Raw genomic sequence first — 13,353 nt, forward strand, 5'->3', positions numbered from 1 at the left:
CTGACAACTACATGTGTCGCTGGTAGCCACTAACTGTTAACATGCTACCAAGATTATGGTAATATAGTTATACTACCAGTAACCGTTTTCACTCTATCTAGAAAGTTTCAAAATATTGCCTCACATTTCAAGACTCTTTTCTCCATTTGATCTTTTCCCGCAGCCACTGGGGGCAATGGCACCACGGCTTAAGAACCCCTTGATTACTAGGGGATTCCCTATGAAACTAACTGGTAACAGACTTAAAACATAAGAAGTATTTTTATCAGTCAATGTGCAATTAAGCTGAGAAATCTGTTACGGAGGGACATGGCCAAGATTGTTAATAAAGCCAAGTTGTTGGGTTTTTTTTAGTGTTGGACAAGTCCCTGGAAAGCAGATGAATTCACCCTTACTTGAATCAGCCCTAACTGCCAAAAACTGCTAGGATCTATTTCAGGGGTGCCCAACACATCGATCGCGATCTACCAGTCGATCGTAAAGGCAACACGAGTCAATCGCGGAGTCCTGTCTTTCAAAATAAACTCTACCACGCACAGGATACCGTGCAACGTAAAAACGAGTGAACCATGAGCCACAGAATACAGTACAGTATAGGTAGCATGTCATTAAAAAAATAGCTGTTAGCCTATCATCCATCCCCACTATTGACATACACAGTACAGCCAGTTTGAGATCTCGTCTTTTGTAACACAAAGCCGCACATGCCAGGTCAACTCTGGCTGATTCCATTCAGTTCAATACGTCATTGGAGTAAGGTAATGGCCAAAAATGTACAGAATTGTATTGTGCCATACATGTTCATGCTGTTATGCAAGCATGGGCACCTTGATCTATTTGGAACATCTTCCAAGTGACCCGGACTACCACTGCTGGAGACCAGATGCTGGACTCCCTGGACCAGCCACTGGCCTAATCCAGTATGGTATGTTTTATAAATTAGTCAAAAGACAGGAGGGTCCCAAAACATGTCCCTGATCAGCTTCCTCCGAGGAATATTAAACATGAAGGCAGATAAAGAGCATATGGCCAATCGACTATCCCCTCCTCTCCCTTAGAGATCCAACGGACTTGCTCCAAGCTTTCTTGAATTCACATACACTTTTTGTCTCTACCATCTACACTGGAAGGTCGTTTCAAGCATCCGTCACCATTTCTGTGAAAAAGTACAGGGTGCCCACAAAATCACTCCTTAATTTTAAATGGTTACAAAATCAAAACTTATTGGAATATGTTTATAAATAGGATGACAGCAAATCCAAGTCCCAAAAAGCGTGGTTCACAAGATCTTACACAGTCGCTTGCACTGTCACCCTTATAGGCTGCAACTGGTGGTGAAGTTACAACCTTCAGACAATGCAACGCGACAAAATGAGCAGGTGTTCCTCAAGTGGCCCCCGAGATCACCGGACATGTGCCTTTTTACTTTTAGAAAGCAGTGTGGAAAAAAAGGACAAGGGATATTTTGTACCACAATTCTACCGGGTGATAAAAGCCACAGGTCTTCCTTATATGCAAATGTCTCTCATATTCACTGGGAAATATCCTGAAAACCAGAAGAGCTAGGTGTGTCCCAAGGAGTGGGTTGAGAACCCCTGCCTTAAGAAATTGTATGCACAAATGACAAGAAAACGAGGACTCTCTTCCTTTTACAAATGTGGCTTGCAATAGGATTCTTACTTGCCTTCTTTTATTTAGTTAATGGTATACATCTGATCTACATGCCTCACCAATATAGTCCAAGGTGACTTACTGTTAATTACTTAAGCTATTGATTGAACTGTAACAATAAAATCCCACATCCCCATTTGCCGAAGATCACAAGGATGTTTGGCAGTTCGCAAGATAAGAAAAGGATCCCCAGCTGAATGGGAAGGAAGAGTGAGAGCGTGTGGGATGAGCACATTGCAAAAACAATGGAAGCAGAAGCGAGTGGGGCTGGGACCAATTCCATTACAAGATGTTTTCCCATCTAGGCTGGTGAAAAAAAAAAAAGGGCAGAGTAAAGAGATCAAAATCTGGCAACTGAAGGATGCAAAAGCTGAACAGAAAAATGAGGAACGCAAAAAACGGAAAACAGGCTCCGAGTACTCAATATTTTATTTCTATAGCTCTAGACCAGTGGTCTCAAACGCAAACCCTTTGCAGGACCACATTTTGGATTTGTAGGTACTTGGAAGGCTGCATGCGCTAAATGCTAATGGGTCTGTTAGATTCTATGGATGCGTTAGCATTTTGCATGTGCTAAATTGGCTAGCGCACCTTAGTAAAAGGACCCCTATTTTTTCTGCGGCCCTCCAAGTATCTACAAATCCAAAATGTGGATTATTACATTACATTACATTACGGATTTCTATTCCGCCTATACCTTGCAGTTCAAGGCGGATTACAAAAGATTTGTCTGGACATTTTCCAGTGAAGATACAATTTTTTTTTTTTTTAAACATAGGGGAGATAGCTGGATAGAATCCTATGGGAACTTACGGGATGTATATTAAACTGACAGTGCAGAACTGTGTGAAAAAGACAAATGGAATACAGTTAGAGTGGGTAAGATTATAATCTATTTTAGGGGTTTGTTTACTTGGAAGGTGTTTAGGTGGGTAATTTGGGGGAGAATTATCTGGAGGAAGGTGAATCTTCTGGAGGTAAGAGAGGAGGGGTTAAGATATTTGGATGAATTTTTTGAAAAGCAGGGTTTTGATTTCTTTTCGGAATGTTTTGAAGTTGTCTGATATTGTCATCAGATTGGAGATGGAATGGTTGAGTTTTGCTGCTTGTGTTGCCAGAAGGTTGTCAAACATTTTCTTGCGTTGTGTGCCTTTGAGTGGGGGGAAGGCGAAAGGGTTTGAGGTTCTTCTGTGTCTTGAGGTGGAGATCTGGTTTAAGCGGTTGTTTAGATAGGAGGGGGAAGAGCCGTGTAACGCTTTGAATACTAGGCAGTGGAATTTGAATTGAATTCGTGCTTGTATGGGTAGCCAGTGAGAGTCTAAGAAGGCAGTTGTTAAGTGATCATATTTTCTAAGTGAGTAGATCAGTCTGAGGGCGGTGTTTTGTATGGTCTGGAGTTGTTTTATCATAGTGGCTGGACAAGGAAGATATAGGGAGTTGCAATAATCCAGCAGACCTAAGACTAGGGATTGGACGATTAGTCTGAATTGTGCTTGGTTGAAGAATTTTCTGATTTTACGTAGATTTCTCATGGTTAGAAAAGCTTTCTGGGTCGTCTTGTTGATCTGGGACTGCATTGTGCAACATCTGTCTATCGTAACTCCTAGGAGTTTTAGTTCGGGTTGTATTGGGTATTTGGTATTTTTGATTTTCAGTTCAGTGATGGTAGGAGTTTGGGCCTTTTCGAGCAAAAGGAATTTTGTTTTTTCTGAGTTTAGTTTTAGTTTGTGATCCATCATCCATTTTTCTACTGTATCTAAGGTTGTTTCTAGCTTTGTTGTGATGGTAGTCTCTGATGGGTCGAAGGGGAGGAGTATGGTGATGTCGTCAGCATAGCTGAAGGATGTGACATCTAGGTTATCTAAAGTGGCTCCTAGGGAGGAGATAAAGAGGTTGAAGAGCGTAGGTGAAAGTGGTGATCCTTGTGGAACTCCGCAGGGATTTGCCCATGGCTCTGATTTGATATTGTATTTTACCCTGTAGGTTCTAGATTTGAGGAACCCTTGAAACCATTTGTAGACCTTGCCTGAGGTTCCTATGGCGTCGAGAATTTGTAGTAATAAGGTGTGGTCAACTAGGTCAAATGCTGCAGAGAGGTCTAGTTGTATTAATATCATTTTTTTTCCTTTACTGATGTGTTGCCGGGCTGTATCTAGTAGTGTGACAGGTAGTGTTTCTGTACTGTGGTTAGTTCGGAATCCTGATTGTGAGGGGTGGAGTAGGTTATGTTTTTCTAGGTATTCGGTGAGGTATTGTGCAACTAGGCCTTCTATTATTTTAACGTACATTGGTATTGAAGCGATAGGTCTGTAGTTGGAGGGGCTATCTATTGGGCCTTTGTGATCTTTTATGATTGGGGTGATTAAGATCTCTCCTAGGTCCTGTGGGAATTGGCCTTCTGTCAATGTGGTTTGAATCCATAGCATGAAGTTGGTTTTGAATGTGGTGGAGGCGTTTGATAACAGGTAGGTGGGGCAATTATTTAGGTCGCTGGAAGCATGGCTGTATTTATTGTAGAGTCGGTTCATATCCGACCAAAGTAGGATTGGGAAGTCGGACCAGCTTCTGTCTGCTACGATGGCTTCGCCTGTTGATGGGTTTGTTGTTATCTTTTCTAGATGGGTGTGTGTGTTGATGAATGTGGATCTGATATTGGTGATCTTGTTTTTGAAATGATCGGCTAGGTGGCTGTTGGTGGGTGGATACCTTGGGTGGAAAGGTAAGGTTTGGTATCAGTGAGGTTCTTTACTAGATTGAATAGCTTTTTTGTGTCTGGGGTTTTTGTGCCTATCACTTTGGAGTACGGTAGTAGGCTTTTCATTTTTCCTTGAGTTTGGTTTTGTATTGGTTAATTTGGTTTCTCCATGCAGTTTTAGTGTGTTCTAAGCTCTTATTTTTTTTCCAGTCTCTTTCTAGTTGTCTGCAGAGCTTTTTTGATTGGAGAAGTTCAGAGTCGAACCATTTATCGGAAGGTCTGCATATTTTAAATTTTAGTTTTTCTGGGGCTAGCTCATTTAGAATGGTTTTGCTTATGGATCTCCATTGGGATACGAATTCGTTGGGGGCTATGTTGGTGGTGGCGTGGTCTGCTTTATCCCAGAATATAGAGGGTTCGATTTTTTGGCGTGCTTTGAAGGAGGTTTTTTTTGGAGGTTGTTTGTTAATGCTTTGAGGCCAGTTGATGTCAAAGGTGTATTTATAGTGATCTGACCAGAGGGAGGGGTGCCATGCCCCATTTGAGATATTGATTGTGGGTTTGTGAGGGTGTTGGGTCATGTAAGCAGCGAGATCTAATTGGTGGCCTTTTTCGTGTGTGGATTGGGGATTGAGGATCTGGTAGTTCAGTGCATTGAGGTATGAGAGTAAATTTATTACTTGTTTTGAGGTGTGATCTTCTAGATGGAGGTTTACGTCTCCTAGGAGAAGGTTATGAGGTGATGTTAGGGAGTTCTGGTAGATAAATTCTTCGAGATCTTGTTTGTTGTCATTCCATTTTCCTGGTGTTGAGTAACAGAGGATGCATGTTAGAGTTCCTATGAGAGAATCATCGGATAGTTGACAGGCTAGGAGATCTAGGTGGGGGGTGGAGTGTTTGTCTAGGGTCTTTATATTGATGTTGTTTTTCAGTATAATGGCTAGACCTCCACCACGTTTTTTTTTTCTGCAGATTAGTTCTATTTTATAACCCATTGGGCAGAGTTCTGTGATGGAGGGATCGGATTCTGAAGTTAGCCAGGTTTCGGATAGGAATAAGCAGCTTAGTTGTTTTTTAACTATCCAGTCCTTAATAAGGTCTGCTTTTGTGCTTATTGATCTGATGTTCATATATGCACAGGATAATGTGGTGTTAAGTGTTTGGGGAGTGGGAAGCATAGCTTCAACAGCTCTCGCCTCCTCCAGCATCGGACACAAGCTGCACTGCCTCCAACCATTGCTCCAAGCTGCATGTTCTGGAACGTTGTAACCTCACGCAAGCGCTTTCCTGCGTCTGCGTGCGGTTCGTGACCACCGGACACTTGTGGAGTGGACCGAGGGCCTCAAAATAGTACCTGGCTGGCCGCGAGTTTGAGACCACTGCTCTAGCAGATATAAGAGACAGTCCCTGCTCTGTAGAGATTACAGTTCAGCCAAGATACACAGGAGGCTACAGGAATTTTATTATAAAGGCTAGGATTAAAAGCATCCTCAGAAGGGGAGAGGGTTATGCAAGGCATGAATAGGGCCAACGGGAGAGCAACTCGATACAACACAGCAAGGTGGAAAGTGCAGGAGCTGGGAGTCGGCTATGGAAGAGAAAAGCACGCAACTTGCCCAAGAAATAGAGACAACGAACTACTGAACTAACTAAACTAAAGCTTAACTTTGTATACCGACGGGGTACAGATAGATGTAGAGGTAGGTTACAGAAATGGTCAGGAACCACTTCACAGGTCATAGACCTGCTGGGCGTGATGGACCTCTGGTCTGACCCAGTGGTGGCAACTTCTTATGTTCTTATCATTGTGTGAAGGCTCGACTCGGTGTACATTAAAAAGTGGTCGAGACACCAATGTAGTTACTTGAGAAAAGAGGGTGCAAGACTATGGTAATACCAGAGGGAGATTTACAGCTGAATCTGGAATAGATTGTGGTGGAGAGAGTTGGGCCCCATAACAGTCATAGGTCTTTAAAAAACTCGGCAAAACAGGGATTTGAACTAGTTTGGACACAGATAAGTGGCCAAATACTTGTGCTGTCGTATATTATATGTATAAGTTTTGAATCGAGGGCTAGACTCTGCATTTCCTGATACTTGGGGAGGACTGGACCACTATTTGGAATTGAGCAAGTGGAGTTTTTTTTATGGGACCACTGCGCCATGACTGGCTTTAACGAGGTCTTTTTTCTCCAGTTGTGATTTGTTCCTGAGTATCAGAAGAGAGTAGATTTTGCTTTGTAATGGCAGTCAACATGAGGTCTGTGAGCCAGGAAACATTCTCAAGTTCAAAGTTGCAGAAATCATAAAAAAATCATTTTAAATGGTTTACAAAAGAGGATGCATGCAAAGAAAGAAAAGCAAAGCCATCCTCTACTAGATTGGAAAATTCATGCAGAGTCCTGGGATCTGTGAGTGTCCGCTGACTCAAGCCCTGCGTTCACTGCCAGTCCCACTGCTGCTGCTTCCTTCCTGCTTTGGAAAAGTGTGGGGAGGAGGAAGTGGGTGAAGAAGGGTGGAGGGGAGTCGAGACTTGCTATTTTGTTTTCAATCCCCACATTTTCATTTGTTAAAATGTGGCTATATGGGAAAATAAGTTTGAGATGCACTGGCTTATAGCTAGAGAATGACACGGGGACTAATTTTATTCTGTCCCCGCAGGAACTCATTTTCCCATTCCATCCCAGCGAGTTCTTTTCCTGTCCCTGCAAGCTCCGTCCTCATCTGCACGAGCCTCAAACACTTTAAAATCATAAGTGTTCAAGACTTGTGCAGTTAAGGCAGAGCTTGGGACAGGGTCTGTGACAAAACTCATGGGGACGGGACAGAGAAATTGAGTTCCCCGTGTCATTCTCTACTTATAGCACTCCTGACCTCCCCACATCACTGATCCTTGTGCCAATCCCCCCTTCATAAGATGTCAATAAAACACTGCCAGTCCCAAGAGGGAACCCATGAGTTGACGGGCACAGGGATGTGTTTTCTAGAGTCTCAATGGTGAGCAGCATCTTATGCAGAACTCGGATCTTACAGCCACTCCCCTGTGCTTCAGTTTATACAAGTCAGTGCTGGAAAAGTGAGGAGAAATCATCCACCACAGAAGACAATCTTGCAGCACTTCACACAAGCGGGTGGATGTCACGTTACAATTCAATGCTTCTGTTACAATTATCAGGAACCCTTGCCAGTTTGTTCTGTTAGCTCAAGCTCCGTATTTCCAGTGGACCTAGGGCTGCATCTGCACAGGTTGATTTCTGAAGTGGCAAAACTTAAGTACGGGATATTAAATGCCTTTGGATCATAGAAACATGACGGCAGATAAAGGCCAAACGGCCCATCTCTTTCTCTCTCCGAGAGATCCCACAGTCTCTGTTTCCATCACCAATCAGGGTCTGCTTTGGACACTCAATCAACACTGTTTCACTTTCAGATAGCAATAGCAGTGGATGCCTCACTGTGTAAAGTGAATTGGAGTTACAGATCACGTGGCAAACAGTAGACAAAGCAGCTCCCTGCCCCAAAGAGTTTCACCGTCTAAATGAGAGGATGGAGGGGGGGGGGGCTCATGAGTTTTACAGAGTTAGATTTCTCTTGCCTTTGTATTCATTTTTGGACATAAGGATATGCTGTGAACGGTTTAACATACCGTACTATCAGACTAGTACTGTCAGATATCAAAACGTTGCTCCGAAACTGCCTGAAAACAAGTGCTCTGCCATTTTATTCCCCTCACCAGAGAAAGAGATGAGGGTGGAGAAGCACCACTTGGTCCTTGCCCAGTTTCATTCCTGATGGACTGATGATCTTTGCCTCCACACTTCCGAAACTAGGGATCCTCTGTTCTTATCCCAGGCTCCCAAATTGTTGCCCTTTGGGTCTCATTCCCACAGGCAAGCAGCAGAAATCCCATCAGAGCTGAGGTGGTTCCCAACCCTGTCTTGGAGGACTCCCAGGATGCCCTAATGAATATGCATGAGAGAGATCTGCATATAACGGAGGTGCCAGGCATGCAACTCTGCTCCATGCATATTCATTAGGCTATTAGCATTAAACCAAGTTGCCCACATTTAAGGCATTTAACATTTTCTATACCTTAACCATTGTCCCCACTCTTCCAAAGAGGACCTTGAACATCTCTAGCACCATGACAGTGACAGGTCCCCCTCCCTACGTCACTAGGAACCTTAGATAAATGGCAAATTTCACCAGTTACGAACATTGCGGAGTCAAATTTACTCCCAGATCTGCCACCAAATTATGTCAGTGATAAAAAATATTTTCCATCTATGCCTAACATGTCTCTTCTCTCTCCTCCTTGAAAATGGTGCAATATTGGCATGAATATGGGACCTATGACACTGGAAAAATAAAGAAGTGACTGTCTTTTTACAAACATTTAGCCTAAGTTGAAATAAAGCAGTTTCCTTTGCTATTTATTTGATTTACAATTTATAAGCCACCCGATCATCAAACACAATAAAAAAAGAAAAACATAATACCGTGCAAACTCAGGAAATAAGAGAAAATAAAAGACTTAACAAAAAGAAGCATATCTAAATAAATATAGAGATATGTAAAGTAGAGAATGACACAGGGACAAATTTTCCCCCACCCTGTGGGAACTCATTTTCCCGTCCTCTGTCCTCGTCTGCACGAGCCTCAAACATTTTAAAATCATAAGTGGTTGAGGCCTGTGCGGTTAAGGCAGAGCTTACAGGTGAGTTCCTGCGGGCATGGGGGAAAAATTTGTCCCTGTGTCATTCTCTAATGCAAAGCTATAAAAACGACCCCTTTGTACAGCAAAATGTGTTCATTTACCTGTCTATGGCAGTCTGGGGTGGCCTCACACTCATGGTTCCTGCAGATTGGTTGCTGACCCAGAATCCAGGTTTTCTGTCTGATAGTGAATATTAAAATATTTTGAAGAGCTAAATAGAAAAACACCTTAAGTCCAAAAATAGGTCAATATATATGTATATTCCTGTGGTTTATCAGGATCCAGGTAGCTGTAAATCCATTTTGTCTTGGAGAGCTGCCATAGTTCCTTCAATGTCTTTCTCTCATCCTTATAGCCATAAAAAAATAAAAATAAATAAAAAGTGATTTCTTTTCTTTGAAAAAAGAAGCAGGTTCCTGGGTCATATTCCCATTTCAGAAAGTTAAGCACCTTTCTTGTTTTAACAGCTGTTGTTATGCAAAAAAGCCATCAGGTTTTGCAGAAATTTATCTGTCATCTCGACTTGGATCATCAAATAAATCCTATTTTAAAAATAATAGTTAACAACAAGAAGAAAAATCCCTCCAGAAACCTGCCCCTGCTCCAGATTCTTGAAGCAGGCCTTACAGCGGCTGAGATCTAAGAAGATAAATTCACAGTTTGCTTTCAGAAAACAAATCTCTATCTGGATGGTTGGCTGGTTTGTTTTTAAGGCAGTCGAAACAAATCAGCTGTAATGACGAAATCCCTGCAAGAGCAAAACTAACTGTATTGTCCAAGGCCGGGGCAACCCATTTGCAGGTCTGGCAGGCCTGCTGGATCCTCAGCCTTTCCCGGCCCCGGCTCCCTCTCCTCCTCTTGGCTTCTTCCCGTTCAAGCAGCAGAGCTGGAGGAGGACAAGAAAAAGGCAGACGACGTCAGGAAGGAGCCCAAAAGCAGCCCCGCATCCCAGCCCTACACACAGTCGTGCTTTTTCATGCAGAAAATTGCAAATCAAATCAGTGCTTGTTGCCCCTCTCTCTCCTCTCAGTCCCCTCCCCCGACGCAGGGATTCAGGCAATGGCTCTCATGCAAAAAGAAAGGGAGGGCTTTGCATTGGAAAAGATGAGAGCCAGCTCGTAGCCGGAGGAAATCAGTTCTGGCTGCGTGGGTGCAAGGCTCTGCCTTCCTCTTCCACCCTCTCCTCCTCCGGGGACAAAATCAAGAAAAGAAAGCAAAAGTACTTGCAAAAAACAATAATAATAAAACGCCTTTCTCCCCCCCCCCTCCCCAAAAGGAGGAGGTCCCTGCAATCAGCAAGCTGCATGCTAGAGAAAAGGGATCAGTGCATTTGGCTGTGGGGGTCATCCCCTGTCCCCACCCCGGTAGCCATAAGGACAAAGGCTGAAAGTGAAAGGAGGGCAGAGAACCCAAGAGAGAAGCAACAAAGGGAAAATGATTGCCAGAGGGAGATAATTACAGGTAAAATTAATTTGAAGAGGTTTAGCAATCATTCTGGATTTCTATAGCCCCATTCATCAGAGGAAGGTAACGCACCAGATGTTCACCTACATAGGACAGGAAAGGCTGCAGCCACCTCCGGGGTGGATGCCCTAACGGTATTTTTCTCCCTCTTGGCACACAGACTTCAGGAATGTTTCCAAAGGAGATGGGGTGGGAGTAGAGAATAATGCTGCTTTTCTTATTCCAATGGCATCTGGCAGACAGGTGAGAGATCCAAGGGATTCAGAGAATGCACTGGGGACAGTCAGAACCGAAAGCCCAAGGAACAAAGGCCACGCCAAAAAGTAGTGCAAATTCTATTTAAATACAGTCAGACAGATGCAAATGAGGTCATCTGCTATTTCTTCTCAATGCTCAAAAGAAGAGCGCATGAACAAGCCCTGCCCCTGAGCTGGCATTGGGGTGTTTGAATACAGGATGTCTCATTTTTTATGCTTAACATCTGCCGGTCTTGATTTATTTCAGAAACAGCCATCTAAGCGCTGGGAGTCTGAGAAACCCAAAAATGAAAGTTTTCTGCACTTAAATATAAGTTTTTCAAGTGCAAAAAAAAATGTTGGGTTTTTTTGTTTGTTTGTTTTGAAAAGCTTAAAGATACAGAAGAATGGCACCACTTCCTGGTTTTGCCTGGGTGTGTGCACGAGAGTTGTGCTTGCCACCTTCTCTCTCGCTATGTGCATGCAATTATTAGCCCTGAGCACTGGGGAGCTAGGTTTTAGTGCTGTTGCATCATTGGTCCTACTTTGGCAAGAGGTAGCCTTATATTTCAGTTATTTTAACATTTATGGACCCTGGCAGATTTGCCGTGAACTGCAAGTTAAGCTAGGATTATTTCTTTTCGCATAAACTGACTAGCCTTACTGGGTCAGACCAATGGTCCATCAAGCCCAGTAGCCCTTTCCTAGTGCCTGGCCAAAACATTTCAGAATCCCAAAGAGTAAGAAAAGATTCTAGGTTTTCAAGGCCCAACATTTCTGGCACCTACCTTTCACGGGAATCATGCCTAATGCCACTTCCAGTAGCGCTAAATCCAACTTCACTTGTTATAGGATTCTCTGAACGCCACCCAGCGCTCCTTATTGATCCATTTTTAACGTGTGATTCAAACTCTATTCTTCTAATCTTATTTTGATTTTTGGTTTTTATTACTACTTTATTATTTGTGCATTAAAGTCAACTTAGCTTTTTCATGGCTGCATGATTGCACCTTCGCTCCTTCTTCAGGACTGGGGAAATGCCAGAGCAAATTATCAAGCTAACACTCAGCATAATTATGACTGGTTAAGCTGTGTTGGCTTGATAATTTGCTCCGGCAGTTCCCCAACCCTGAAGGAACGAAACGCGTTGGTGGGGGCTGGAGCAATCATAGTTAAGCTCTGGAACACATTGCCAGAGTCTGTGGTAAGAGCAGCTAGCGTAGCTGGTTTTAAGAAAGGCTTGGACTACTTAAAATACCTCTGTGCAACTCTACTAGGCTTTCCTATAGCAGGTGCAGGTATGTACATTTTTATTCTGAACTTTGTGGGGGTGCAATGGGGTCAGTAAACACGGGGGTACTGTGCAGGGTTTGAGACCACTGGGTTAAACCATCTGTTTGCCCAATTGTTCTATAAAATAAAACACCTAAATAATGGCAACATTGCATGCTACCAATCCACGCTGCAGGACTGGCTTGAGAAACACTGCTTTGTGGTTCTTTTTACTACCTCTAATACTGCTTGAACCACTTCTCCTGAAAGAATTTCATAACTGAATAAAAACTTTCAATGCTGGAACAATTAGCAGCAAATTAGACCCAGAAGTATGCAAAAAAAAACCCAAACCCACAGACTGTATTCATGCCATCACAGTGAAAGCATGCCACTCCACTCCTCCGGTAAGTGATGTTACTCAGGCAGCGGAAATGGCTTTAGCTCACCACTGCAACCTTATCAAATAAATATGCACATTTTCTCTATCCTAATTCATTACTGAGGACATAAGACAGCTATCAAACAACTAGCGACAGGCAAATCTTCTCTTGCAGTATGAATGTCAAATAAATACCATACAATCCGATTCACTATGAAATATGGGCATCAGAGTCACCCGATTTGCCACTTGAACAGCGGAAATTGTGTTAAAAGCTTGCCATCAAATTGACCAGGAAGATCATTTACTCTGTGTTCTCACGGGTTTGAAAGACGATCTAGAACGATCTAGAACTGAAGTTATCACCATCAGCACACGGTAAGAGTACGCAGGAGGCTGGTAGGTAAAAGGAATGGAGAGGCATCCTGAAATTAGATTGATTATGGAAAAAGTATTCCATAACGCTATTGTACAGGACAGATTTGGGCCAAAAAGGAGACGCAATAAAACCCAGCATGAAATACAATGGACATATTACAATACAGACAACAAACAAATAAGCATTAACTCCATTGCTTCTACTTGACTGCTGGCTCGTTACTTGCTGCTACCGATTGAAAAAGTGCGCAGAAATAACAAAGTTTTCAGCTTCTTTCTAAACTGTAATGCTGATGAAGCTTGCCTAAGATCCGTAGAAAGCCTGTTCCAACAAATACGACCCTGAACAGAAAACATCACTTTCCGATAACCCAGAAGTTGAACTACAGACAAGGAGGGCGCATCAAGACAAAGCTTATCTTTAGAACGTAAACTCCGTGACGGCACATAAAACTGCACCCAGAACCACCGTCATTTAATAGTTTAATAATTAAAACACAGAGTGGCGTTAATTTGCAACTGCTCCCTTACTTCCCCA

The 13,353-nt window shown here is 43.0% G+C and overlaps 1 protein-coding gene across 7 annotated transcripts in view; it reads right to left on the reverse strand.

Moving 5' to 3' along the window:
* Positions 1 to 13,353, reverse strand: part of ARHGEF11 (Rho guanine nucleotide exchange factor 11) — a 107,542-nt gene that overhangs the window by 91,264 nt on the left and 2,925 nt on the right. For 2 of the 7 annotated variants that reach the window (XM_033923604.1, XM_033923605.1), the window contains exon 1: positions 9,185 to 10,316. In XM_033923604.1, coding sequence (XP_033779495.1) covers positions 9,185 to 9,219 — 35 coding nt within the window. In that variant the 5' untranslated portion in view covers positions 9,220 to 10,316. Of the gene's footprint in view, positions 1 to 9,184; positions 10,323 to 13,353 lie in introns of those variants that run through there. The other 5 variants (XM_033923603.1, XM_033923606.1, XM_033923607.1 and 2 more) reach the window with 5 other exon arrangements.

This window comes from Geotrypetes seraphini, chromosome 16 (assembly GCF_902459505.1).
Source record: "Geotrypetes seraphini chromosome 16, aGeoSer1.1, whole genome shotgun sequence".
NCBI classification, from domain to species: Eukaryota; Metazoa; Chordata; class Amphibia; order Gymnophiona; family Dermophiidae; genus Geotrypetes; species Geotrypetes seraphini.